General features: G+C 42.0%; 1 protein-coding gene across 1 annotated transcript in view; it reads right to left on the bottom strand.

Annotated features, from left to right (window-relative positions):
• Positions 1 to 8085: 8085 nt before the first annotated feature.
• The window catches only part of Cers6 (ceramide synthase 6), a 253788-nt gene continuing 235221 nt past the window's right edge, over positions 8086 to 26652 (bottom strand). Inside the window, exons 9-10 of the mRNA XM_059260613.1 lie at positions 15143 to 15299; positions 8086 to 11932 (exon numbers count right to left, since the gene is read on the bottom strand). Coding sequence (XP_059116596.1) covers positions 11783 to 11932; positions 15143 to 15299 — 307 coding nt within the window. The 3' untranslated portion in view covers positions 8086 to 11782. The remainder of the gene's footprint in view (positions 11933 to 15142; positions 15300 to 26652) is intronic.

Raw genomic sequence — 26652 nt, 5'->3', positions numbered from 1 at the left:
ATGCACTGGGAATCTTGGCTTCAGAATCAGACGCTGCCTTTAAAAGCAGTGTAATGAGCCTGAAATCACTCAGCTTTAGGATCCAGTCTATGGCTTCCTAGCTATGGGGATGCTATTTAACTTCAAGGCATAGTTTCTGCCTATATAGGTATTGCTGTCTGTGAATTTGATGTTAATGAACCAAAGATATTTTAATATCCATTAATATTATATGTTTTAACACTACATTTGTTTATCTAGTTGATAAAGATGGGTATCACTCTCACAGGACTGTGCCTAAGTGTGTGTGTTTCCTAGGAACAATAGTTCAGGTTTTACAAGTCAGTGTGGGTGGTAACTTTATGGAACCTAACTAGTTTCAATAACTAGACGCAATCTTTTAGGATGGTTTACTGGAGATAATTTACAACTAGTGGTACCTAATACCTGGCACACAGTGAAAAAACAAACAACAAAACCCCGAAAAACAGGCTGAGTGATTTACTGCCCCTTCTTTCCCCATCCTGTGCAATGTGTGATGCTGACCAGCGCAGGCTCATTCGCATGCAGCCAGCTGTCAGGGAATCCACAAACAGCAAGAATTGTCCTCTTTGGCGGCCTGACTTCTCCAGAGAGGCTTTTTGGAAATTGTTCTCATCCATCAATTCACAGCCCGCTAGGCGTCTGTGAACTGCACAAAGAAAGGTGTTAAGAACAGTAATGAAGAAGAACTACCTGCACTCAGGATGTCTGCTCTCCCCCTCTGCCTGCCTGCCAACCTCTCACATCTTCCAAACGGCTTTTCTTAACGATCTGGAGTTTTTCCTGTTCGTATCTCACTCTCCGGAAAGCCGGACTATCTACCCATCATTCTCCCCAAAACTTCCTTTTCTTTGGCTCTTTGGACATACTTCTTATTTATGCCAAGGCCTATGTGTTCATCACTTTGTGTTATCACTGGTGTCCCCCCACACATTTGCAGACACCACTGTGACATGGGGATTTTGAGGGCTTTTCTGATCGTGGCTCTGATGGGCACCGTTTTATTTTTAAAGACGACAACCAACCAGACCATGCTACTCCTCAAATCCCTTAAAGGTTTCCTAGTGTTCTTACCCGAATCCACCCTTCTTATGGGACACAGGCCCCATGTGGTCTCTTCCCCCTAACTGTCCCATCTGTGTTATCCCCCATCCATGCTGGCCTTCCTGCCAGTCCTTGAGTACACAGGCATATCACTACCTTGGAGATGTTGTGGCTCAGGCTTGTACTGCCCCAACAGCTCCTGCTCAGTCAGTTCCAGCTGTTCCTGTCATTAAGATCTTACCTTGAATCTCTTGCCCATGAGACACCTGTGGCATTAAGTCTGAAAAGGAATCACCTGGTTTCTTCATCACTTTTCCTTTCTGCACTGTGAGAAAAGACCTTGTATTAAAGGCTAAATTGTCACACCCCCAATTTATATTGTAGCTCTCAGGAAATGACACATTGGGACATACAGCTTTTAAAGAGGTGACTAAGATAAATAAGGTCATATAGTTGAGCACCAGCCAAGTATGAATAGTGTCCTTGTAAAATGGACAAGGGGCTGGGGAAATGGCTCACTGAGTAAGAGCAGGTGTTGAGCAAGAATGAGGATCTGCATCCAGCACCCAGTGTGGAAAGCTGGGTGTGGTGATGTGCATACTTGTTACCCCAGCACTATCAGGAGGACCACTGGGGTTTGCTGGCCACAGCAGCCTAGCTCCAGATTCAGTGAGAGAATCTGTCCACATAGAGAGCAATAGAGCAGGACACCAGACATGTTGAAATTCTCAAAAAAAAAAAAAAAAAAAATCAAGGGGTACAAAAGAGGAAAGAATAGCCAGGCAGAACATAGAAGATTTTTAGGACAGTGAAATTCTCCATATGACTCCATAATGTTGGGCATATGTCATCAGGCATTTCTCTAAACTCATGGAATGCAGAACACTAAGAGAAAACCCTAAACTAATGATGGACTTGGAGTGACAGGGCCAGCAGCTGTTATACATGAAGACTTGGTGTGGAGTGTCCCTGACAGGGGAGGCAGTGCGTGAGTAGCCAAGAGTATGTAAGGATATTTCTGTACCGTCCACCTCATTTCTCTGTCAGCCAAACCTGTTTTTAAAATACAGCCCATTAAATAATAGAAAAAGTCTATTAAATAAAACCAAGGGCTTCTTCAACAAATTAACCAAGACTGGGCAGGCAGAACTTAACAGAGACATAGTTCACTATCACTTCTCTGACTTCTGGCTAAGATCAAGCGGAGAGATTTATTTTGTCACAATCTGGAGCCTCAGACTCTAAGATCCAGGTGTCATAGAGCTCGCTTCTTCTCAAGCCTCTCATGCTGGCCTTCAGGTGACCTTTTAACTGTGACTTCTATGTATGCATGTCTGTGTTCCAATCTCTTCTAAATTGTGTGTGTGTGCATGTGTGTATATGAGACTTTCATATATAAATACAATGTTTTGATCAAATTCATCCTCCATTCTCTCCCCTCTAATTCCTCCTATACCACCACCACCACCACCACCACCACCACCACCACCACCACCACCTCCTCCTCCACTACCATCACCACCACCATCACCACCACTTCCTCCACCTCCTCCTCCTCCACCATCTCCACCTCCTCCACTACCATCATACCATCACCATCACCACCACCACCACCACCATCTCCTCCTCCTCCTCCACCACCACCACCACCACCACCGCCACCACCACTTCCTCCTCCTCCTCCTCCTCCTCCTCCTCCTCCTCCTCCACCACCACCACCACCACCACCACCGTTTCTTCCCAATTTCATGTGCTCTTTTTAAAAATCACCGAGTCCATTCAATGCTGCCAGTATGAACATGGGTGTAGGACCATCTACTGGAGCAGAGCTACCCAGACAGCAGCCACACCTGAAGAAAACTTGACTCTCCCTACCCCAGCAGCCCCCAGCTGCCCATAGGCCCCCTTTCTTTCATCTCCACAGCTTTGCCTTTTCCCCCAGATCGACAGTACTTTGGGATAATGAGGTATCTAACCTTTTTAGTTTGGCGATTTTCATTTAGCAATAGGTAGTTAAGTTACTTCCATTTTTTTCATGGATGGGCAAATAGCTCATTTCTTTATAGCACTGAATAATTTTTCAATAATCTTCTGCATGTAGCAGAATTTATCTGTCTATTCATCCACTAAAGGACACTTTGGTTGTTTCCAAGATTGAGAAGTTGTGAATAAAGCTGCTGTGTACATCTGTGTACAAGATTTTATGTGTCCATATTTTTACCCTTTGGAGCCAGTACCAAGGAGAGTGACTGCTGGATTACTCTGGAAAACATGTTAATTTTATTATTGTTGTTGTTATTGTTCTTGTTTTTTGAGACAAGATTCCTCTGTGTAGCCCTGGCTGTCCTTGAAATCACTCTGTAGACCAGGCTGGCCTCAAACTCAGAGATTTGCCTGCCTCTGCCTCTGAGTGCTGAGATTAAAGGTGTGCACCACCACTTCCTGACCAGAACATGTTAATTTTATAATAAACTATCCGCTGTCTTCCGAAGTGGCCGTACTGTTTTGCATTCCACCATTTCTGAGAGTGAGCACTGTTATCACCACCGCTCACACTTGGCATTGTCAATATTTCAGTCAACTTACCTGTATGGGGAGCGATCTTGCTGTTTTGTTTTTTTTTTTTTTTTCAAACAGGGTTTCTCTGTGTAACAGCTCTGGCTGTCCTAGAACTCACTCTTTAGATCAGGCTGGCCTCAAGCTCACAGAGATTTACCTCCCTTTGCCTCTGTGCTAGGATTAAAGGCATACACCACCACCAAGCTGGCATGATCCTGCTGTTTTAATTTGCATTTTCCTGCTGATATTTTAAGTGTAGCTTCTTGTTGCATATCTGCTTGTCTTTCCTTCCTAGATTGTATGTTCCCTGAAAGGTGACCATATCTGTCTCAGTTAGAGTTCTATCTTCCCTCTCAGGAACAGTCTGAGGCATCCTGTGGCTCCCTATAGTTTTGAATGGTTGAATCATACAGCTAGGAACCTGCACATTAGCTTATCAATCTCATGGCTATTTCCCATGATTCATTGGGAAAACCTTGGTCGTAGGTGTTGGCGCTTAGACCTTCTTGCTGCATTTTCTAGCTCATTAATTCTCTAGTATTCAGTGTCCCCTTCTATAGTTCCTCTCAGCGTGGTCCTAGTCATTGCTTTAGGCTCAATCTTGAATCACCCCAAAGCCTTTTAGCTTCTTTACCCACTACACCAGTAAGCAGAGTTGGGCCCACAATGGAAAAACCTTGATTCTTTATGCAGTGGGAGTCAACATGCTTTCTCCTTTCTCTCTTTGCTCTTCTTCTCTAACAGATGGAGTTTTCATTGCTGATAGCTCACGACTTACCAGCTCTATCCTAACTGAGTACATTTTCTTTATGTACTGAATGATGTTTTTGCAACATTGATTGGGCTGTGGGATGCACCAAGTCCTGGCTGAAGCCAGGGGTCCTGGCCTGATGCTGTTTGCTGCCCCAGGTCTTTGCTCTGCTGGGTGCACTGAGGTGCTCAGTCCTGCAGTGTGCAGCTCCTGTGCTCTGCATGGTAGCTTTCTGGTTGAGTTCAGCCAATGGGTGGCAGAGACACAAGGACACTTGCTCCCCAACCAGGTTTACAGCCCTCCCAGCACAGCCTTTCCTCTACATAATTCCCTCTCACTGGCATCCGTTATCAGCACAGGGGAGAAAATGTCTTTTCATACATAGAGAGGTAAGGTGCCTTATCTACTCTGATTTCATCTGGTAATCCAGCTTGTACCACTAAAAACATTCTTTTCCTTGGTTCTTCAACTTATCTACCTCCAGTGACTTGCGGCTTTCACTTCTATCAGCTTTATGGAATTTTAAAGTTTCAATGCTTAGGAATGATCTAATTTGTATTAATTATGCTAATATCACTGTGACAAAAATATCGAATAAGCACTTCAAGGGAGAAGAACTTACCTTGGCTCATGGTCTCAGAGGGTTCGGAATGTGCTTGTTTGACATCATGAGCCTGGCCAGAACAAACATCATGGCAGCAGGAACATCTGTGAGGTTGTCACTTCACGGCAAAAAGGAAGCAAAGGAGGGGACTGGGGACTAGGTGTAACCTTGAAAAGCTTGCTCTTAGAGAGCCACTTCCTTCATCTACACCCCACCCACCAAAACGGAGCCACTATAAGGAACCGAGCTTTTAGCATATGAGCCTGAGGGGGGGCATTCATATCCAAACTATGACTCTTAATTTTTCTTGTTTTAGTCTTTGGGGATAATCAAAAACTGAGATGCCAAGACTTCAAGCAGCACAATGATTGGTTCTGAGGAACCACCGGAACTCCAGTAGGTCCTGCCCCCCAGGCCCTCTGCTGTGTCATTGTGCCTTCTTCAAGTGATGCTGACATTGTTACCACTCTTCTGGTTGAAGCAAGGGCAGGATTGGTAGAGAATCAGGAGGCAGAAATAACATATACACCCAGGTTTGATGTGACTGACCTAGCAAGAAGGGGTCTGGGGACAACCAAGTTGCATTCTGGCTACTGGGGAACATGTTCCCAGTATTGTATTAGCCTCCTTAGAACCGGAAGAGTTCATAACTTCCCAAAGGATGTATTTTCTTAGAGTTTGTTTTTGTGTTTCAGAGAAATTTTCATGATTGATGTCACCAGAATAACTTAATGGATTTTATTGCTGTTCAAAATGATCGCTACATTTCTAAGATTTATTTATTTTTTTTATTAGAATTTTTTGAGTTTTTGATGGTGTGTTGATGCATTTTGGTGCTATTTTATGCCTTTTGAGATACTGCATGATATAAGCACAGATGGGAAGTGCAGTGTGGGAAAGGCAGAATCCCTCAGCAGAGGCAAAGGTGGGGAAAAGGTCTAGTGGCAAGGAGCCCAGACCCCAAGAAGATGTCATTGGCCAAGCTGTTTGAGGCCCACACACAGAGATGGGCCGCTTTGGGTATTAGTTATCAGTGCCTCCTTCACAATTTGGAAACATCAGTATCATCGGATCTATTTAAACAGCTTTCTCTATAAGTCATGATCCCAGGATGGAGGGTTATATGCAATTTAACACTGAAGATTTTGCACCCTAAATTTCAAGGAAATATTTTAGCATATGATGATATAACACTAGTTCTCAGTGATCACAATGATTTGGAGAATTGTAAGAAAAGACTGGATGGCAGAGCTCTGACATAACCCCACCCAGGAATGCTTGATGTGTTCCCAGTTCAGTTGGTTGGGACTTACAGTAAAGGACACTTTTGCTGTACTCTTAATGCTTATCTTTATTATGAAAGTGTTTCCAAAGTAAAATGATCCTCATAATAATGATTACTTCCAAAGATCAAGAATGAATAATTATATTTCCATATAAAAATCAGCAAAACATGGTAACAGTACACGGAAGAATTCTAATTGGCTAATGGTACACCATTTTACTTCTGACAGATGCTCAAGGACTGAACAGTCTTTAGGGAACAAAGAGCTTCCGGCACCTATGCTAGGCCTCGCTGAAAGTCGGAAAAGAGAAACACATCCCCCAATTAACCACCATCTTTTTCTATGACAGCAAAAGGCCATAAAGGTCATTGAACATGACTTGGGCAAAGAGTTATAAAAACTGTGAGCTTAGGGGAAATCAAACTGGAGTGTGTTTTCCACATTTATGTTAATTAACCTTTGAGCAGAAGTTCCAGAATCATAACATTATATTCCAGAGTTTTGTAGCTAACATTTAAAAAAATTCTTCACATTAAAGACAGTTTTACAGATAGCTTATGACATTTACTGTAGGCAGAAAGGATAAGAAATATGAATGAAATCATTTTTTTCACTGAACATAGAAACTATGATGACTGCTGCTATACCTTGGTTCCCAGACAACTCACAATACAGGAAGCTAAGCATTCGTGGACCTGGATTCAGGAAACACATGTACATGGGCACAGGTTTTTTGTTTTTTTTTTTAATTTTCCCTCCCAGGAAAATGGGACCAGGCATAGGAGGAGGTGTGGGAAGAGCTGATCTAAGGGTCACTGGGAAACTGAAAGCAGAGACACGTTAGCATTTGGCTTTCTTTTTACCAGAGTTCCAGGAGGCTAAAAGGACTGTAAGTGGATGAGGTAAGCAGGACAGACTCTAGGCTAACGGAACCCTCCCATCACTTCCTGGCAATCCTGAAAATGCCCAGTTCCATACAGATGCCGTATGTCATCTGGTGGCAGAGCCTTTTTAATTTCTTAGAGTTGGTGGGGCCTCACCAAATTATGCAAGAGGCTAAGGTTCTCATCGGGGTGTCTCCAGATTCCATTATTTATGATGATTTATGTTCTTCAATACAATTTTTTTTTTTATGAAAAGTAGCTACCTTTGAGTATAGGTTAGAGGAGTTTTGATAGTTGTGACCAGGGCTCCCTCACATCTGCTTGGCGCCCCCTAGGGGCGAGCTGGTGCCATGTACACACAGGCAAACTACAGGGCCCTCCTTTGGCCCATTAGTTTTGTAGAAATAAAACGTGATTGGTAGAATGTAGCTAATTAGTCTATAGCATTTGGAGAATGGCACAATTTCAGCTCAGCAAGAGAAACGGATCTTGGGAAGAATATATCTGGAAAAAGTCTTGTTTCACTTTTTTAAAGAACTGTTTGCAATCTTTCCTGCCAGGGACAGCATACTTGAAGGTGAGTGCAATAAACAGGGCTTCTCCATTTCTTTCTTTCTACACAAGAACCTGAAAGAGCCATGTGATCACTTTCCTTTAAGGCTGACTTTTATCTTACTTGACTTTTTTCTCATTTGGATGTTAGAAACATTTCAGGGCTATAGTTCCTTATTTACTAAGCAGAAATAAGTCAAAGACAAGAAAATAAGCAAATAAGAGCCTTAAGACCACAAAACCCACATAAAATGTGAACACTTAACCTTTTATTTCCAAAGGTATTGAAGCCTCTCTGGATATAATGACATCATCGCCCATACTGATCAATGGACCTACATACACCTCTGGAGTAATTTTGTATACTTTTTACACTTCAAATTAAAAAAAAAACACCTCAAATATCCAGGCAACTTTGGCATTAATTTCCACCCAAATGATTACCAATACAAGATGATGAAAGGATTGGAGATAATCAAGGGTACTCATACATTCTCTCAGAAGAGCTTGTCAGCAAAGACATAGGTAAACCACAATGACGTCATTTTTAACAGACAAACTACAACAAAGTCCCATCTTTGCTTAGCTCAAATAACAATGAGATTTAAATGCAAGGTGGAAGATTCAGACCCTTGCTATCTAAGACGAAGGAAGGCATTCAGTTTGCTCAAACTCAAACTCTACCAAGTGTGTCACTTAACAATAGGGACACATTCTGAGAAATGTGTCCTTCACCGATTTTGTCATCCTATGAGCATCATGGAGTGTACTTACACACAAGCAGACAGTATTGCCTCTCAGTGCCTGTGGGACCACAGGAGCACATGCAGCCTATCCTTGAGTGTAGCACTGTGGCTGAGTGTATGGCTGCGTTCAGATGAGAATTTGACATTTGGAGACTCACCCATCATATGAACTAAAGATCTGATCTAGCCTTGCTTGTTCCCTGTCTTTTCTGCCTTGTTCTTCTCTGTTAGACACCAGTGGCACGATCAGAGGGAGATTGGGGATATCCTCTGTCTGGCAATTCAGCAGCATTCAAACCCTGGGGTTAAATGGTAATCATCCTCATTTTTACAACGAACACCCGGATGACCCACAATACTGTCCTTCTGGTTGCTCCTCTCCTCTCAGCGTCCACAGGACTAAGTTTGAGAGAGCGAACTGGGTTTGGCTTAAGTGTGACAGCAGATGCTCAGGGCCTGGGTTCTCTCTTGGGGAGCTCTGGGGATAACAGGCTGAAAGGGTTTGGCCCCTCTCAGCAGGTGGGAGGCAAAACCAAGGAGAAGGGAAGTTTCTATAGCTCATGTGAATGTATCTTTTTATGACAAGACGGATGAAGGTGAATCAGCACTAATTTGGTTTTACTGTTTTTTGGAGGAACATACGTATACACACACACACAAACCACACACGGCTATATCATTTATTGACTCAAGGCCAAATTCTACTTGATTTCCTACTCTCCCCCCACTAAATCTAGGTAAGCTATAATACAGGAGATCAAAAGTTACTTTTTCTAGAGTCCTTTCTACACACACCTTGGTACCCTGGGAAACGTGAATGCAACCAGGAGGAAGGGGACATCACCACAGACTAAGCTAATTAATGAGAACACCACTCAGAACTAACCTACAGCTGGACTTATAAATCACACTTCTGAAGGCTATGGCTGGGCATGGGTGAACAAGGTTGCTCACACAGTGTCTGTGCTAATCTTATCCAGTCACTATGGGAGAACAGCAGACAGAGATATTCAATTCCAGGGAAAGCCTACAAACACCATTTCAAATCACCAAATGGAACTATTTTCTCTAGAATGCAAAATGAAACAAAAATCTACAGACACAGTAGACGAACCGGTCAAGTTACTGGTGTCAGTCACAAAGCACATCTCTAGTCTAGCAGGTTCAGAACTGCCTTTGATATGGGCAGAATCAACTTACTTCATTTTACATACCTCTTCTGAATTTGTACAAATTGATCTTAAAATTCTTCTGTGCAAAAACGGGTCACTTGGTTCAAATTCAAATACACTGTGGTTCTCAAGTTCATGTCACCCCTGGGAGGAGGAGGAGGTGCCCAGACACTTAAGCAAGATGGGCATGCTCCTTAGCTTAGCTGAGGAAAAGGCTCACCTTCTCAACACTGCTTTTGTTTTCCATCTATCTGCATTTGTGCAAATGCACTTTGGTGTCTTATCATTGGTCTCATAAACTCAAACACTTCCAAGTTTCACTCCTAGACATATAACTGTTTGGGTTAATAATTCAGCAAGGCTCAAAACACACAGTCAGTTGCACTGTCTTCTACAGTAACAAGCAGACATGTTTCTAAGCTTTTAAAATTATTATCTGGACCATACCAGAAAATACTGCTTTGTAGGTGGGTGGAGAAAGATCTGACACTGCAGCCAGAGTTCTTTGGGAGTCTTCTCTTAACTATTCACCCATAGGCTTCAAAGGATGGGTATGAAGATTTAATTTAAAAAAAAAAAATCAAGGGAAATGTGGATGGCTCTGGGCAGGACAGACATGCACTGCAGCATTTTGCTGTTGGCTACTCAGTGCCCTGATTATTTTGGACCCCTGTTTTAGGTGATGTTTGACTTAGGAGTATTTGTATTACCATTGAATTCCCTTTTCACTAAAGATGAGATGAGGTAAAGTCATTGGCTCCCCTGTGTGGTTGCCGTAGCCACACACCAGTGACAATGCCTTGGTGTGTGTTGGGGGGGAGTGCTCTCATGAACTTACTCTTTGGTAATTTTTCTCATGGCTGTCACCACCATTGTCTAGTAGAAGTTCTGATGTTCTTCTGGAAATAGCTCCACTTGAATAAAAATTCTCAGGAGCCTCCATGAGTCTTCAAAACAGTAAATGAAACAAATTCAACTCGCAGTGCAGGCCTGATGCTTCTAGCAACGAGAAAGTCATTGTGGGATGCTTTAAAGAGAAAGGCCAAGGATAAATGGTCTTTCTCCCACTGGACTTATTTTTCTCAGCAAAATAAAAACAAGTTGAATCCTAGATAAGGCTTTCTCGCGAGAGCTGGTGGCAGTAAAGTGCTTTGCATGAAGTTAGCCTTTGCCAACTCTTAAAAGATTCCCTCTTTATCTGCCTCAAAACGTTCTTGGCTTCCTTTTTACATGGCAGGACGGAAGACTGTGCTAATACAGTAGGAGCTGTGGCAAGACCTGGTTGAAGTCAGTTGCTAGCCTCCTGTGATTCCCAGAACACAGAGCAAGTCCCCAGTCTGTGGGTCCCTTTGTGTCTGTGAGGTTAAGCTAGCAACATCGTTTCAGAATCAGAACACTGGCCTCACTGGAGGACAAAGTAACTTTGTTACCAACAAGGTCAACTCCCAACTCTCTACCACACTAATGAAATCTCATGTTTGTGCATAAGAGACAAAGCAATTTCCAAAGAGACAAATCTATTCCAAAGCAATTTCACATAAAATTCCAAAGTCCCCTAATAGCTATCCCCCTTCATTTGAACTGCTAATTGACCACAAAGAGTGACAGCTAAAATACCTGGTTCATCCTGTTTAGACTCACATGGAACAACAGTCACCAACTACATGGGCAACTATAAAATGGGTGCAGAACGGAAAGAAAGCCAACCTATCGGGACTGCGTGAGGATATTTCATGGGGTTTTACTTGGTCTAAGTGATAAGGTCAGCTGATGCTCACGGCACACTGGACTACAGCATGAGAAAGGGGTAGAAACAGATGGAGCATCTCCTTCATGGTCAGTCATGAGCCCAGAGTAAAAGGAGTGAGGGAATCCTCGCCTGTCCACAGATTTACAAACAAATAAAAAAATAAATAATATTCCGAGACAAATGCAAACACTGTTCCCTTGTGTCAGTTACATACAGCATGCCTACATAGAGAGAATGGGATTTCTTCTTCATTCACAGACAGGACACATGGCAGTACACTATTCAGAATGCTTTGAGAATCCTAATTTTTGTCTCTGGTGATGAGATATCATGAAAGGAACCACATTTGCAACTTATTAAATACTTCCAGGAACAAACAGTTCACTTTGTTGAAGACTTATAGTTTTGGGTAATTAGTCATCCATGGAACATGGACCAGTTATGAGATATCCGTTGGTACCATTGGTTCCGTTGGTTGTCGAAGCGTGTGGTTTCTTCCCTGCAGGTTCTGAGTCGTCATCTTCTGAGCTAGATTCAAGGTCGCTCCGGTCATCCTTGGATACCTGCAGAATACAAGAATAGGAGTGTAACCAGCTCCTAGGACCAGCAGGGTGCGGCATGCAATCTCACATGAAGATGAACTTACTCACATGTTACAGAGAGAGAGAGAGAGAGAGAGAGAGAGAGAGAGAGAGAGAGAGAGAGAGAGAGAGAGGGAGAGAGAGAACACTGCTGCTATGGTAGTATGCTCTCCTCACCGGAGGGATGCAATGTATGTAACAAAGTAGGTTAGGTAGAATGTAAGTGACTTTAGACATCACAGAGCTTGAAGAGTATCCTTCACAATGGAGAATGTCCAGACCACGAATCCCATCCTTACTCACAGTGATAGTGGCTTCTATGCTACTAGGCTGTCACTTTAGGAACTGGGTGCAAATGAGTCCATTTATGCACTAATAACCACATTCTCCTGGACAACTATTTAAGGTTAACTCTCAGTTACCATGCTAACAGAGATATCCACATCCTAGCTCAAATCATTAAAGCAAACCATTGCTATTTGGTATTGTAGTTTATTGTTTTATATTTGATTTCCTTTTCTTTCTTTTATTTTGCTAAAATTACTTTGAATTTTTATTTTAGATGTGACATAGTCACAAATGGCAACAGAGGGCATTCTAAAGATCCTCTAGATGAGATAGGGCTTCAATATTTGCCAGGAAGAAATCTACTGGCCAGATCCTCAAAAATTCTTTATTACGTGCCAATTTCTTCAATCTTCCACTCAGTTTCATTAAGTAACGAGGACAGCAAAATAAGACACTAGGATATGTGTCTACATGTTAACATGAAATGTGAAAAAAACCCCTACTATGTAGCAAGGAAACATTATATTGATTTTTAAAACTGAAATAATTTGAATGCCCTTCTAAGTCTAAATTATAGCCATCATTTTAACCTAGAGGGTCTTAAGATCGTCAAGCAAGTGCACTGCACTGTTTATTTAATTAGTCCATTTTTAATTTGATACCATGTCCCACTGTGTAACCCAGACTTGCGGCAATTCTGATTCAGCCTCCAGAGCGCTGGGATTCCAGGTACCCACCCACATGCTCAGTTCCGTTCACATAATTATTAAGTGGGATGGCCAGAGGATCTTGTTGGCCTGGCATCATAGAAATCTTCCTGGCCTGGTCTTCAGTGATTCCCTAGGGGCTGGGCTGAGGGACTGTCAGAGTCTCTGGAAGGTGTTTCAGAATTCCTGGGGGCTTTTCATATTAGATCCTTTCCTCGACACTGTCAAATCGACTTCAGAGCTGTGGAATCTACTACCTAGAAGCCATTAGGGAGTGAGTACATCATCATTTGCAGGTGGGTAGAGATGGGAGAAAGTAAAAGCTGAAAACTATTCTTCCAATCTAACCAGCAACGGCTTAAATATTGTACACAGATGATCACCAATTCAAAGTCCTCTGAGGTGAGATTGAACTCACATGGACCATCTCACTCAAAAACAAAACACAACAACAACAAACGTAGATACCAAGGCAACAAATGACTGAGGGGATAAGAAAATCCCAACTTCAAAGGCATGAGTCATAAAGACAGTATTACTGTAAAGCTCCACTATATTAGTAAGTCTATTAGTCCCAAATTAAGGCTCTAATATAGGACTCTAGATGCAGAGAGCATTAATTTGCATGCCTAGTAGATAATTTTAAATTACATTTGGAAAAATCCATAGTTATGACACTGTCAAAGAAAAATGACAATTTAGAATGTCTCAAAATAATCCCCAGGAAGAGCCCACGGACAGGAGTCATCTGATTGTGTTAGGCGAGAGCAGCAGAGGCCGAGAAGGCATCCTGAAGCCAAAGCTGCGGGGTGTAATTAGTGATCATTTCTTCACGGAGATGAAGGAATAGCAGTTAGAGGGAAGATGACAGGCCTGTGGAAATAGCAACCCTATAAGGACACGAGTAATCGAATCTACCGCATCCTTCATCCTTAGTTATTATCAGACTCCCTGGAGTATGCATGTTGATTTAATTTGTGTCCAAATGAAGACAAGAAAAATCTCAAAAGAAACACGAGTTCATTTCAAAGAGTAAGAAGTCACAGGGAAAAATGAACTTTCTCTCCGAAGAAATTAGTTAATCAAAATATTTTGGGTTTATATAGGTGGTGATGCTGAGGACTGGCTCCATAGACCATGACAAGCTGCCCAGATGTCTCCTGAGGAGGGGCCGATTCTGTGGACCTCCCTTGCTGAGGTCAGAGGCTCATGTGCTGCCCTCTGTTTTCTGACCATCAGGACATTGGTAACCCAGGTCTCCCTTTTGCGCCACACAGATCAACTAGTTTCGTCTCTCTCATGTCACACGGCTCTGTTTCAGTCTCTTAGCCAACATATTAGGCACCAAGAGAAAAAACAAAACAAAACAAAACAAAAAAACCTCCCTTCCCATCGAATCAGCAAGATTTACATGCTCACAGAAACGGGCCATGGTGGCACACCCTCTGGTGTCTTTTGTAGTTCATGGAAACGACAACTGCCCCAAAGCTTTCCGTAGTGCCAACGGGTTAGATGGAAGGAAATGCCCAGAACAAAGCCCTTTAGCACCCCGCCAGCAGGCAAATGTCACCCAGGAAGAGAGAAGACAAGAAACTTACATGCAAAGGGTTCCACTTCCCAGCCTTCCAGGGTGGCAGGAGGAAGAGAGCAAACAGGAAGTAAGAAAACATCTTGGAGAATGATCTGGAAACGTCACTGCTCTAGGCAAAGGGGCTGGGGCTCAGGAAGGTTTATTTAAGTCAGCCCCATGGTTCCATTTGAAAACAGAGACGAGTCAATTTTGTTGGAGAAGTCATGAATGCATTTACTCTTCCATTTGAGAGAAGGGCCAGCTTAAAAATGTACCCATGACACCAAGCAGTCCTTTTCATGAAAACAAATAAATTATTAAATTAAATTTCTGCTCACTAGAAATAATCAGAGAAAGTCCAAGGGAGAAAGAGGAAAAAAAAAATCCACAACAAATAGTATGCCAACATTAAATCTAAAACTGTAGAGGCTGGGTGTCAGCATCCACAAAGCAAAAGAGAAACTTTAAAAATGAACCAATAGGAAGAAAATAATTCGGCTTGTGTTTCAAGGTGGTTTTGGAAAGAATAACACTGATTTTGATGAAATCAGAAATAAGTGATTTCAAAGGAGCCAAAAATACCCTGACATTTCTGGGACATATTGGATAGGGTGAGTTTTAGCTTACCTTGCCTTTTGAAACAGCTTTGCAAGCTATTTTTACAATCAAGTAAGACCAGAAGCAGTTCAAGCCTTGTAGTAGCAACAGTAGCAGGTTAAAAACCCACCAGGAAGGGTAAGGTCCGACAATCTCCCAACTTTCAAACAGTGTGGTATTTAACACCCTGAGGAGGAGAAGAAAGCCATTACTGAACACAGCATTTCATTTTGTTCAAAGGAGTCCTAGTGATTTCCAGCGAGCACAGGTCAACAGTGTCCCCCAACTGCCCTCTCCCTTCCTGGGGAGACAGCCTGGAAGTTAAGCAGGAACTGAGGACTCATCCCTTGCCATGGCGCCCTGATGGTGTGGGCTGCGGCGATTCTCTCTCAAGCAGCCTATTTGAAACTACCCGGTCTTTAAAACACTGTCACTATTTCAAGTGCACACTTCGCTAGCATTGTGCAAACCCACACTCCGGTGTAACAGCCACCGCCACCCACCCTCCTGAAAAACTGAGACTCCAGACCCACTGAACGGTAGCTCTCTCCCCTCCGTCCCAAGAAACTTCTGTTCTGTTTTCTGCCTCTGTGAGCTGAGTTATTAAGGTCTGTTTGTGGAATCATGAAACAGTGGTCATTGGCTCCTTCTACCAACACAACATCCTTAAGGTTTATCCCTTCTGCACCAAGTATCAGGAATTCTTTCCTATTGAAGTATATGTACATACCACCCTTTTACATGGTCGTCCACCAGCAGACACCTGGCTTACTTCCATCCTTTGGCTATAGTAAATACTGCTTCTAGGAGTTTGAGCTCAAAGAAGTACTGTTCCAGCATACATCTTTCAGCTCTACACATAGGAGCAAAATTCCTGAATCCGTTTGATTTCTCCTTCACTTTCATCATTCATTGCTTCCTCTATGAATTTCACTCATCTTTTGGATTTCATTCTCTATTTAACAACTAATTTAAAAGGCTTGCGTTGTCTTCAAAGTTTTTTTTTTTTTTTTTTTTTTTTTGGTGTTCTGTAGTGTGAAGAACACCACCCAATATTATACGGCAAGAAAAAAAATAAGGTGAACTCTTAAACATTAGTTCAGTGCAGACCTCACTCTGCACACAGCAGCAATTAGAATATGCATGAGAGCCAGCCAGGCTTGCATCTGCTTGGGGCTCCATTAGAGGGCTCTTAATTGTCTAATTCTTCCCCTGGGAAAGAGCCGACAGTTGAAAGACATCATTTGGAAGCGATGCCCTGATGTCAGTATTTGAAAGATTTGTTTTTAACAGAAATTATGAAGGTATAATGAATGTATGTAGTTTTAAAAGTGTGTTGGAGTATGCACTTGAGTTAGGAAAAAAAGAGAGTAATCTGTTCTATACTCTGCCACAAGACCCAGCAGGGGGCAGCCACGAGGAACAGATGCATGCAGCCCGGTTCCAGGGCTCTGCTGTGGTTGGCCTCTGCTGCTCTTCAGTCCTTGGAGACTGACTTGTCATCCGGACCCCTGTCACTGTCACTGTCACATGGCACCCCCTCCCCACGTGACTTTGGGATCACTCCTACGCCCCTTCTCTCAGTAGTCACTGGGCTGCATGAGAAGGTACCAAATGGCTGTGGGGGTGGACTGCTCTTGGATTTAAGGTAGGAGCCACTTGCACAAGGCCAGAAGGAAAATATACAAAGAATTTAAACCAACAGCATGATGAGTGTTTTCGGAGAGGTTAAAAACACCCTTTACATAAGGAAATTTACTGTCACAAGTGGCGGATGAGTTCAAGGGAAAAGAATGTGAAATAGACCAAAGTGTGTTTCTCACTGCAGTTTCCACAACTCATTCAGGACTACAATGTGTCTAACACTCCGTCTTTAATCCTGTCACACTAATTATCTCCACAGAACAATTCAGAACAAATATATATTCAAAAATCCTCACAACAGTAGTATGAGACTGAATTTAGTAACTCAAAGTAGCATTATACTTTATATAGATTGTATTGATATATTAATACTGGAATGAATATAAGGAAATCTATCAATATAATGTATCACATCAATAGTCCAAATAGGCACAAACCTAATTATTTCCATGGCACCAAAGACATTTGGTAATGTCCAATTTTCCATTGTTGTGTTTTAAAAATGGACTTACTATAACTTTAATGCTCTCATATAAACATTTTAATAAACAACAGCTCCTTCTTTTAAAATCAGGAACACACGTGGAAGTCAGCTTCAGCATTATTATTAGGGGTTCTAGTGATTCACTATGTCAAGAAATGAAATATTTTTATTTCAAATAGTTTATGTGCCAATCTATAAATATTTTAAAAGTAGCAAACAATGAACACATCATCTGATATAAAATATCTAACAAATTAGTTTTCATCTCTATTTCAGAAATTGTGAAGTAAATCAAAGAATTAAATATATTTTTATTTCTAGTCTATGTTTTGTATTTAGGTCTCTCTTGTACACTTTGGGTCAGCAACTATGACTAAGTTACTTCCCTGTCCCTGAATCATATTTTGAAACTTTCTAATGATGGAAGAAAAAGTCATGGGAGAGCAGGAGGGAGGGAGGGAGGGGGGACGGAGGGAGAGGAAGGAGGGAGAGAAGGAGGGGAGGGGAGGGAGGGGAAGAGAGGGAAGGGGGGCGAGTGGGTGAAGATCAAAGCTCATGGAATTTCCTTTGGTGGATCACAGAATTTTGTATTCTTTACATCTTCTATTTTTCCAAAATTATGTCAAGTAACTTAAAAAAATACTACTTATTTCTGAGAAAGACAAAGAGTGCGTTGAGATAATACCTATATTGCTGCCTTGTTTGTGCTAAGTGGTTCTGGTCTTTTGAAATGTCACTTTGCAGACCAGGGACCATCAGGGCTAAACAAGGCTCGGCGCCTCGGCCATGGGGGAGGGATCCACACCCCTTACATTTTCTATTCCCAGCTGCATTCAGAACTGCATCCTGGCAGTAATGTGTTTGCCAGATGTTTGCCGAGTGGTTCCTGGGTTGGTTTATCTGGCAACCAAGTAAACGAGCAGAAGCAGTGTCTGGGATGACGACAATACCTTGACTACAAAGCCGGCTCTGCTTCCTGACACGCACCCTAGACACCCGACACTACGCTTCATCGAGTTTGAACAGAAAGAGGGTCTGGATAAGCAGCCACATCCACTGCATCATTCTGCACAGTGTGAAGTAGCGTCCAACTGGCTCCAGGTTGGGGGCCTGTCTCACCAACGCCACACAGGCTTAGTTTGAGCAGGGGCTGGGGACAGTGCGGCACTTACATTAATTTCAGAAAAGCGACATTAGAATGCATCAACTCTGCTGTGACAGCCATGGATGTCTCAGAGATCCCACTCAGAAATAATGTGATTTCTCTGAAAATTGACTTGGCGGCTTGCAGAGATACTTGGGAAAATACAATCAGTATACAGCCCTCCAGGAGCTTGGTAAGGAAAGCAGCGGGAGACAGCTAACATATGACACCTGGACTCTGAAAAACAGCAAACCTACACCGTTCTGAGCAAACTGCCCCTTTTTTGGACAAGCTATTCAAATGGTGATGACAAGATCTTATTCTTCCTGAAAGGTTAGGCCTAGAAATATGTACTGTGATGGTGCCATTATAAACCCATGGCGACGGACTCAGCGGGGCAGCCTCCTCTCTCTCAGCAAGGACTGGACAGGGCAGGGGAGGAGGGAGGCTGACCGGAAACGTTCATGTCCTCATCTGGGTAGTAATTGCATGGGTTATAAATGCATAAAATTGTGTACACAGGGCAAGCTGTATCCTGGAGGTCTGTGCACTATACTGTAGATGTGAATCCTCTGCCTATAAAATGAAATGGGAGGAGTCTCTGTGTCAAACCAAACACATATGAAGACTACCAGCTTGTAATTCCTGATTTGTGTCATTACTATGGTGGTATCAGGGTGTCGTCCCCATCCCCACCCCCACCCCCCCATCTCTGTTCAATGTATTAATTCTGGGAAAATAATATTTTTCTTTCCCAAATAATAGTTCTTTCCCAAGTAACAGCAAACCTCTACTGCTGTCTAACAAGAGTTGGGAGTATGGGGAAAAAAGGGTCAAGTACAGACCTTTTCTTTCTTTCATTCATTCATTCATTCATTCTTTTATTTTTATTAAGATTAGGCTCACTTAACCACTAGATGGCACATCAGGCACACACAAAGCATGCTCACATGGAATTACTCTGCCAAGCCCAGCAGAGACAACACTTGATCTCTAGGTGATACCCTTCCTTCTAAAAGTCTCATTAATCAATGGGATGAAGGGGTTCTTATGCAAGCCTCTTTCTCACTACATAGGCATGCCTCAACAGATGACTGCAGGGAGCCCACGCAATTCCCTAGAGATAAAGAGACATTATTGTTGACCACATAGAGCTTGGCTGGGGTGTGTTATTTTTAATAGACTTTAATGAATCATAAGAATATAATTCACTTTGCCCTATAATGACTTCTACTCTGTTTTTACCTCTTATGGACCATTTTTTCTTAAATTTGACTTTAATAGAAGCATATAGAATGCGGTGGCAGAATGCATATATTCCTGGAGAAAAGTTTATAATGTTTTTGTTGTTGAGCAAAGAATCCACAGAGCAATTTTATTTTAATAAAACATTTATAGCTGTTTTCATTAGCATCTAGAATACCAATACAACTTAAGGCATTCTGCTTTCTTTCTTTACTTCAGGAGTCTGGGAGACTCAGAGAAATTGCCACAGACATCTCATCTAGAGGATCCACCTCCAACGTAAGAATGAAATGTATCTATGTATCTATGTAGCTATCTATCTCATATAGTGACTTACAAAAGTGCGAATTTACGTTTTCTATCTTTATTACATATAGTTGGGTAAACTTTCACATGTTCGGTGCCATCCATCATGTTTTTTAAGTAATTCAGTGATATGAGTGCAGGAACACATAATGGTAATTGAGAGATTAAGCCCAGGAGGTCTTACTGTACAAATGTTTCAGGTAGTTACAGGTACTTTGTTTTTCAGTGCTGGGGATTGAACCCAGAACTTCCTATACGCCCAAACAGGCACTCTACTGCTAAGTTATGTCCCCCATGCTGGGTGGATGCCTTGGGTGAATCTCTGGTTCCTAGCTATGGACAGCACCCTCTGTCCTGTCTCTTCTATGTTCTCAACAAGGAGTTCTATGTGGGCTTTGTGTTTTCTGGAATGATCTCAACTGAGAACCATAACAATAATTAGGCCCACACTGAACATCCAAAGAGAACCAAGATTTATTCTCTAGGAGGCAGAGTCAAAGATTCATCTTGAAGAGTGCTACATGCCAGAGGAGATGCTTTGGAAGGTGAAATGTCTCCACAGTCAACATTAGGTTTCTCTAGTTCAGCACTTCTGCATGGTTTTGACACCAGATTTCCAGAGAGAACTCAGTTTATACTATGCTGTTTTATCTCGGGCATAAATGTGAATATCATCTCCCAAAAAAACCTAAATGAGAAGTAGATCCTACCCAAAATCTGCCAATTACCTAACTATGTTATGCTGTGTAGAGTGGATGCTAACAAGCAAGCATTTTAAAATTATATTGAACAGAAACTACAGGTGCTGAAAATTTGAAGGCCAGATACTTTACTGTCTCTGTCTCTCTGTCCCTTGCTCCCTCTCTTCCTTCCTGTCACCCCCTCGCACACATAATAACTCTGGGCCTAAACTATAACTTAGTTGAATCTTGGACATTCAAGACTTCGACAGGTATGTGTATGATTATCCCAATTTAACAGCCCCCCCCCCCCCCCCACTCACAGCTTGGACTTCTCCACGTTGCTGGTACAGTCAGCAAGTCTTGAGAGGGCAGCTTGGGGGTCAGATGCCTGATCACCTTGGACAACTGTTCCCTTTGCCTATCAGTCTATGGCAAACATGACTGTGATTTCTTTATCCCTGACAGGAATCTGAACTTGAACCACGGCCAACTACTTCTCTTTCATTTAGAAATGGATGTATTGATTCTATCCCTACCTCTTTACAAATCAGACATTCAGTCAAGTAAGTCTTACTTCTGCCCGACCCTGGCTGGACTGAAGAGTTAGTCCCTTATCACATCCCAGTAACTGGTGACTTCCTGGCTAGAGCAGAGGGTTTTCTCAACCCACTCTCTGTCCTGTGTTCCTCATCTCCCAATCTGAGTCTCTCTGGCCATGCTGGGTCTTTCAGCATGACTGCAACAGGCTTGTTTTCAACCGTGTGTAATTTGTTGTTGCTTCTCTGTTGGTAAAGAAGACTTTTGCCCCTTCCCTTATTAACAGTTCTTCACTGAGTAATTACTATTGCTAAGTAGTTAAATTTATCTTCATGGGTGCAAGAGTCAATATTTATCGGAAATGGTACGTTAGAAACCAGGCTCAGGTGTCACAATGAACTCACTCAATTCTCATGAAAGGTTTTAGGGTAAATCCTCATTTTCTTCCCCAGTAGGTACTGCTATCTCTATTTTTCCAGACAGGACATTGAAACCAAGAGAATGTAAAATAACATGCCCAAGGTCTGGTTTGGCAGGTGGAGAGAGCTGAGATCTGAAGGACCCCATGTACTGTGCTTGCCCCCAGGCCCCTATTGCTCACCCATGCACCCCAGCTTTCCTAGGGGTTTCTAGTTCCTCACGCTTTGCTTATGCTCAGAGCCAAGCCATTGCCATCCCATGGCAGAAGCAGTGCTGCCATGGAGCTGCTGCCTGGCATGTGGGCAGAACTCCTTTGCCCGTTATTGCTCTGGCTTCCAGAGAGACAACTCTTGGTCTCATACTCTGGTTTCTAATAGTCATATTCTAGTTTGTTCCTGCCTAAATGATCAGAGTGGGATTAATTTAATTGATTCTCCCACCTTGACCCATTTATTTAACCTTTAAATCCCAATGTAATTACCTCTACTACTGAAAATCAAGCGATGCCTTTCACTATCACCTTGACATAGATACGAAATATTAACGATGTAAAAATCAAAGACCTCTTTCTAAATTCAGCTCAGAAAACAGGCATGTCAGCCCTCTGCTGCTTTCCTTTGATTTTCTCTTTGGAAGGGTCAAGGCCTATGTATATCTCCAATATCCTTGACTTCAGGGGGTAAAAGCGCATAAGGTCGACTCTTGTGGCCATGGGGGAAAGCTGGGGGAGCAAAGACATCGGGGACTCATTCCTTCAGAGACAAGGTCTTGCAGTGTAGTTCAAGCAGGTCTTAAATTTATGGTGATCTTTTTGTATCAGCCTGCTGGGATTACAGGCCTATGCCTGCATCCCCAGTTCTCCTGTAGGGTCCTGTCTCCAGTATTAGTTATTCAGGGATCAAATTCTACCTAGTTTTTAATTTTTAAATGCTTAAAGAGAATTAGCACTACTTTAGAAACTGTGTGAGTATTGCAGGTATCATGTTGGCCCTAGCATGGGGCTTCACAGTGAGCTAGATGTGAGATGTTCTGGCCCTCTCAAGGAGGGAAATGATTTCCTAAAGCAGTGTATTAACTGCATGTTGAGCACCCCTGTTTTGAATATCTGGAATCCAGAATGCTCAGAAATCAAAACTTTTTGACCACCAACATTATATACAAAAAGTTTCATGTTTTGGGCATTATGAATTTTGAGATTAGAGAGGTTCAGGCATGAAGTTTATGCAAATTTAGAAATCTGAAACATCTGCTTACTAACATTTTCAATAAGAGCTACTGAACTATTACTAGGCTGATGTGAAATCACTAAAAATTTCAAAAAACTGGGCAGACTTTTAACTCATGAATTACATAATAGATGTAGCATATACATCCTCTAGTGTACATGACATAGGATATGTCTAAAGAAATCTAAATTCACTCAACTAGCATGCTGACAGGTAAGACCACGTGCTGATCCTTGCTCCTCCCTGTCTCATATCACGTGTCTCCTTGGCTCTGAGACTCTGATCCTTGGTACTTTCAGTTTCTGGACTCTACACGTCACACGGCATCTCCAGTGTTTCACTTGGCATCACCCACACAAGAAAACTCTGACCTGTCTGTTGTATGATCCCTTGCTCTAGGGTGCCCATCCTGACATGGCCTGACTCCCCAGAACCACACCCGAACCAGGCTATCTCCTCATGTCTGCAGGTAGTATGGGCAGGAAAGAGGGAGCCAACTCACTCTAACCTAGATACCCAGACTATAAAGACTCTTGTAGGCAGTGTTCCCCATACACACACACACACACACACACACACACACACATATGTATATCCTCCTCTCTGTCTGTCTCTCTGTGATACTTCCTCTGTTTTGATTTAAGATTTCGAGGATACAAATTGATATTTTATCTTAGAGAAAAGACTGGAAATCTTGGAAGTGCTGTGACAGTGAGTAGCTGTGTCACTGGGCTGCCATCTGGAGGAGTGGACTCTGTCCCTTATTTTCTATTGCTTTTTGTTTGGCAAGGGACATACGGTAAACTCTCTCTCTCTCTTTTTTTTTTAAACAAAGACTTAACCCCTCAGAGTAAGTCAGAGTTGATAAAACTGAATTGTGAGATGCTCAAAAACCAAGAGGAAACAAGAAATCAAAAACCCCAAACTCTAGAAGAATAAATACAGAGATTTAGATATGAAAAATTGCCCTTATAGGGTTTACAACTTTGAAAGAAAAATAACACAGGAAAAACTGCATTGAATAATAACAATGCAATTGACGAGCCAAGACAGTACTCTGGAAAAAATAACCGAAATAGTGTTAACTATTAGGATAATTGCTGTAAAGTATAATAGGCGTGTTTGGGAGTGTGGGCAGATGTGGGCTTCCTCAGAAAAGAGCTGACAGTTGGCACATTATGCTTCAACTGGAAGTCAAAACACGGTGTTCTAGGCTCAGATCTTGCATTTGCCAATTGGGTGCCTTACTATTCTTTTTACAAACTTGAGTTCTCTCATCTGCAAAGCAAAGGCCTAAGACAATATGATTACTAAAGATGTATTAAGTTACAACATAAAAAGGTTCGTGACATTTGGTCCCAGGTGTACCTAAAATTTCTGATGGTCTGACTGCTTTCTCTATGCAAAAATTCCCCAAATGGACTCATATGGTGACTCACATGGCACTTTGAATCCAGCCTAAGGAAGCCAAGAAGAAAGCAAAGGCTTTGTTTTATGTGAGTAAAATTAAGAAAGAAAGAAAAGAAGGCAAGTATAAAGACACATTTTCAGGAGGAACTCATGAAACACTCAAGGACTTGAGCAAATGTTCTATTTATGAGAGCGAAGCTTTTTCTACCTCTGGCTCCAGCGTACTCTGACACAGACTGGCTTTCTGCAGGCCACAACAGGATGCCTCAGAAGACCACAGCAGCTACAGGGATTCCTAGCAAATCCTTAGCACAACCATGGTGCAGCTGCTAGTCCCACCCAGCCCCTTGTCTGGACATCTCCAGCTTCCATATTAACAAGGCAGGAAGGAATGTAAAAGGCTGGCCAGGTGTGACTTTGCCCCAGAACTCAGTCAGAATCCACAGTCTTCTCCTCATATTGCTGTTCAATCTAACAAAACTGAAGCTTCTAGCAACGGATTTTTTATCATGCTACTATTTCTAATTTTAAATCGGTGTGCAAGATTGGGGCATGGAGCCTGTAACCTGATACCACAGGACACAGCCTGTCATAATTCAGTCCATCTACACACTTATTTCCAAGCCAATGCAGACTTGTTTGTTTGGTTTTCTCCTATGAGTTCAGACTTCTCACAAGGCAAACCTTCCATAAACCAATGCCAAGCTGCACTCTGCTTCAAATACACGCTTGAGGGTCCCTGTTGAGCTGCTCACAAATCCTTGTGGATACTCTTTGTTTTCCTAGACAGCGAAAGCTCTTGCTTATACATCAGACATTCTACCTCAATATTAATGTGTTTGTCTGGTTGTCCTACACGGATTTGTAAACTCTTGAATGTGGGGCTGTGTCTTAGTCCATCCTAATGTCCTTCTCAGGAGCACAGTAGCACTGTGTGGGCAAAGAGGTGAGCCCATGGTTGCATTAATTTGAAGTAATATCATTTTTTAATAGTCATCATATTGGTCATGAGAAAAGATCTTAAGAGTTGTGATTGCATTTGACAGTCAGAATTATAAGACAAGCATTTAGACATAGGATGTATGTTTCCACCGCGCTCTTGCACTGGACCCTCCAACGTCTACATTAAGAGCCTAGACTTAGGCATACAACATATGCTCTATAATTATGTTCCTTAAAAAAGTACTTCTTGATTAGTTGATAAATATACATGAGATTTTTCAAAGTGTGTATAATATATCACAGCTTCTCAAATTGTGGGTCATGATACCATGTGAGGGCTTGTAACTGACTGTGGAAAGACCCCAAAACAAAACAAAACAACAACAACAAACCAAATGCGTGATTAACATGAGATGTTTCTGTCTGTATTTTGGCTGTGTTTCATCACATGACTTTACTGCAGCCTTGATGGAGCTCACAACACGTCACCACAAGCATGTACACAGTGCCACAGAACACTGTTGCAGCCCCTCAGTTCAGACTGGAGACTACCGTACATTATCAACTGCAGTGATTTTACTGTACAAAGAAAGCTCTCTGCTTATGTAGAAACATAATGATTCAATTACAGAAAACAGGAGCTTTCAATATTTGACCACTGTCATTCTTCAGCGTGTAAATATCAAATTTACATAGGATTGTATTGCATTAGAAGTCTCATGTTATGCTATTATTTAAAAATTTTAAAGATGTATTTGATATGTGTGAGTGTTTGCCTGTATGTATGTATGTGCACCACAGTGTCTGTGGACATTAGAAGAAGGTAGACATTAGATTCCCTGGATCTGGTGTTATATGCAGTTGTGAGCTGCCATGTAGATCCCGGGACATGAACCTTGGTCCTTGCTCTTAACTGCTGAGCCAACTTTCCAGCCCCTACATAGGTTTGATTTTAAAAGTTGCTGTTTTTCTTGCTGACTTGAGCTTTATTGAAAGCAAACAAAAAATTAAATGAGTTTGTCTTGGGATCAGAACAGAATTTTTAACAATTTCTAGAATGGCCTTAAACACATTTCTGCCATTTTGTTCTACACATTGGTGTTTTCACCACCGTCAGTATAAAACCAAAGCATTCATCAACACTGAGGCACACTGAGGATGCTCTACAGCCTGCAATACTAAGTGTCTAGCCAAGACTTAATTCTGTACGCAAAAACATACAAGTACATGCATTCCCATTAGTATACCGATTTGTTCTGATCTTTAATAGATGATAAAATTACATGTATTCCAAAGAACTGCTTTAAAATAAATTTCTTTATGCTTTATCATCAGTAAATGTTTGAGATGTATACCTATTTTATATACCTTTAGTCATGCAGAAATTTCCTGGGTTAAAATGGGTTGCTAGTGGAGAAGGTTTAAGATGCCCCAAACTATGAAACATGTCTACTGAGACAACAAAATCAGCTTTTAATTGTAACAGTGCCTTTCTCTTT

This window comes from Peromyscus eremicus, chromosome 4 (genome assembly GCF_949786415.1).
Source record: "Peromyscus eremicus chromosome 4, PerEre_H2_v1, whole genome shotgun sequence".
NCBI classification, from domain to species: Eukaryota; Metazoa; Chordata; class Mammalia; order Rodentia; family Cricetidae; genus Peromyscus; species Peromyscus eremicus.
Note: the sequence above shows the minus strand (reverse complement) of the source record. Positions and strands in the feature narration are given on the sequence as shown.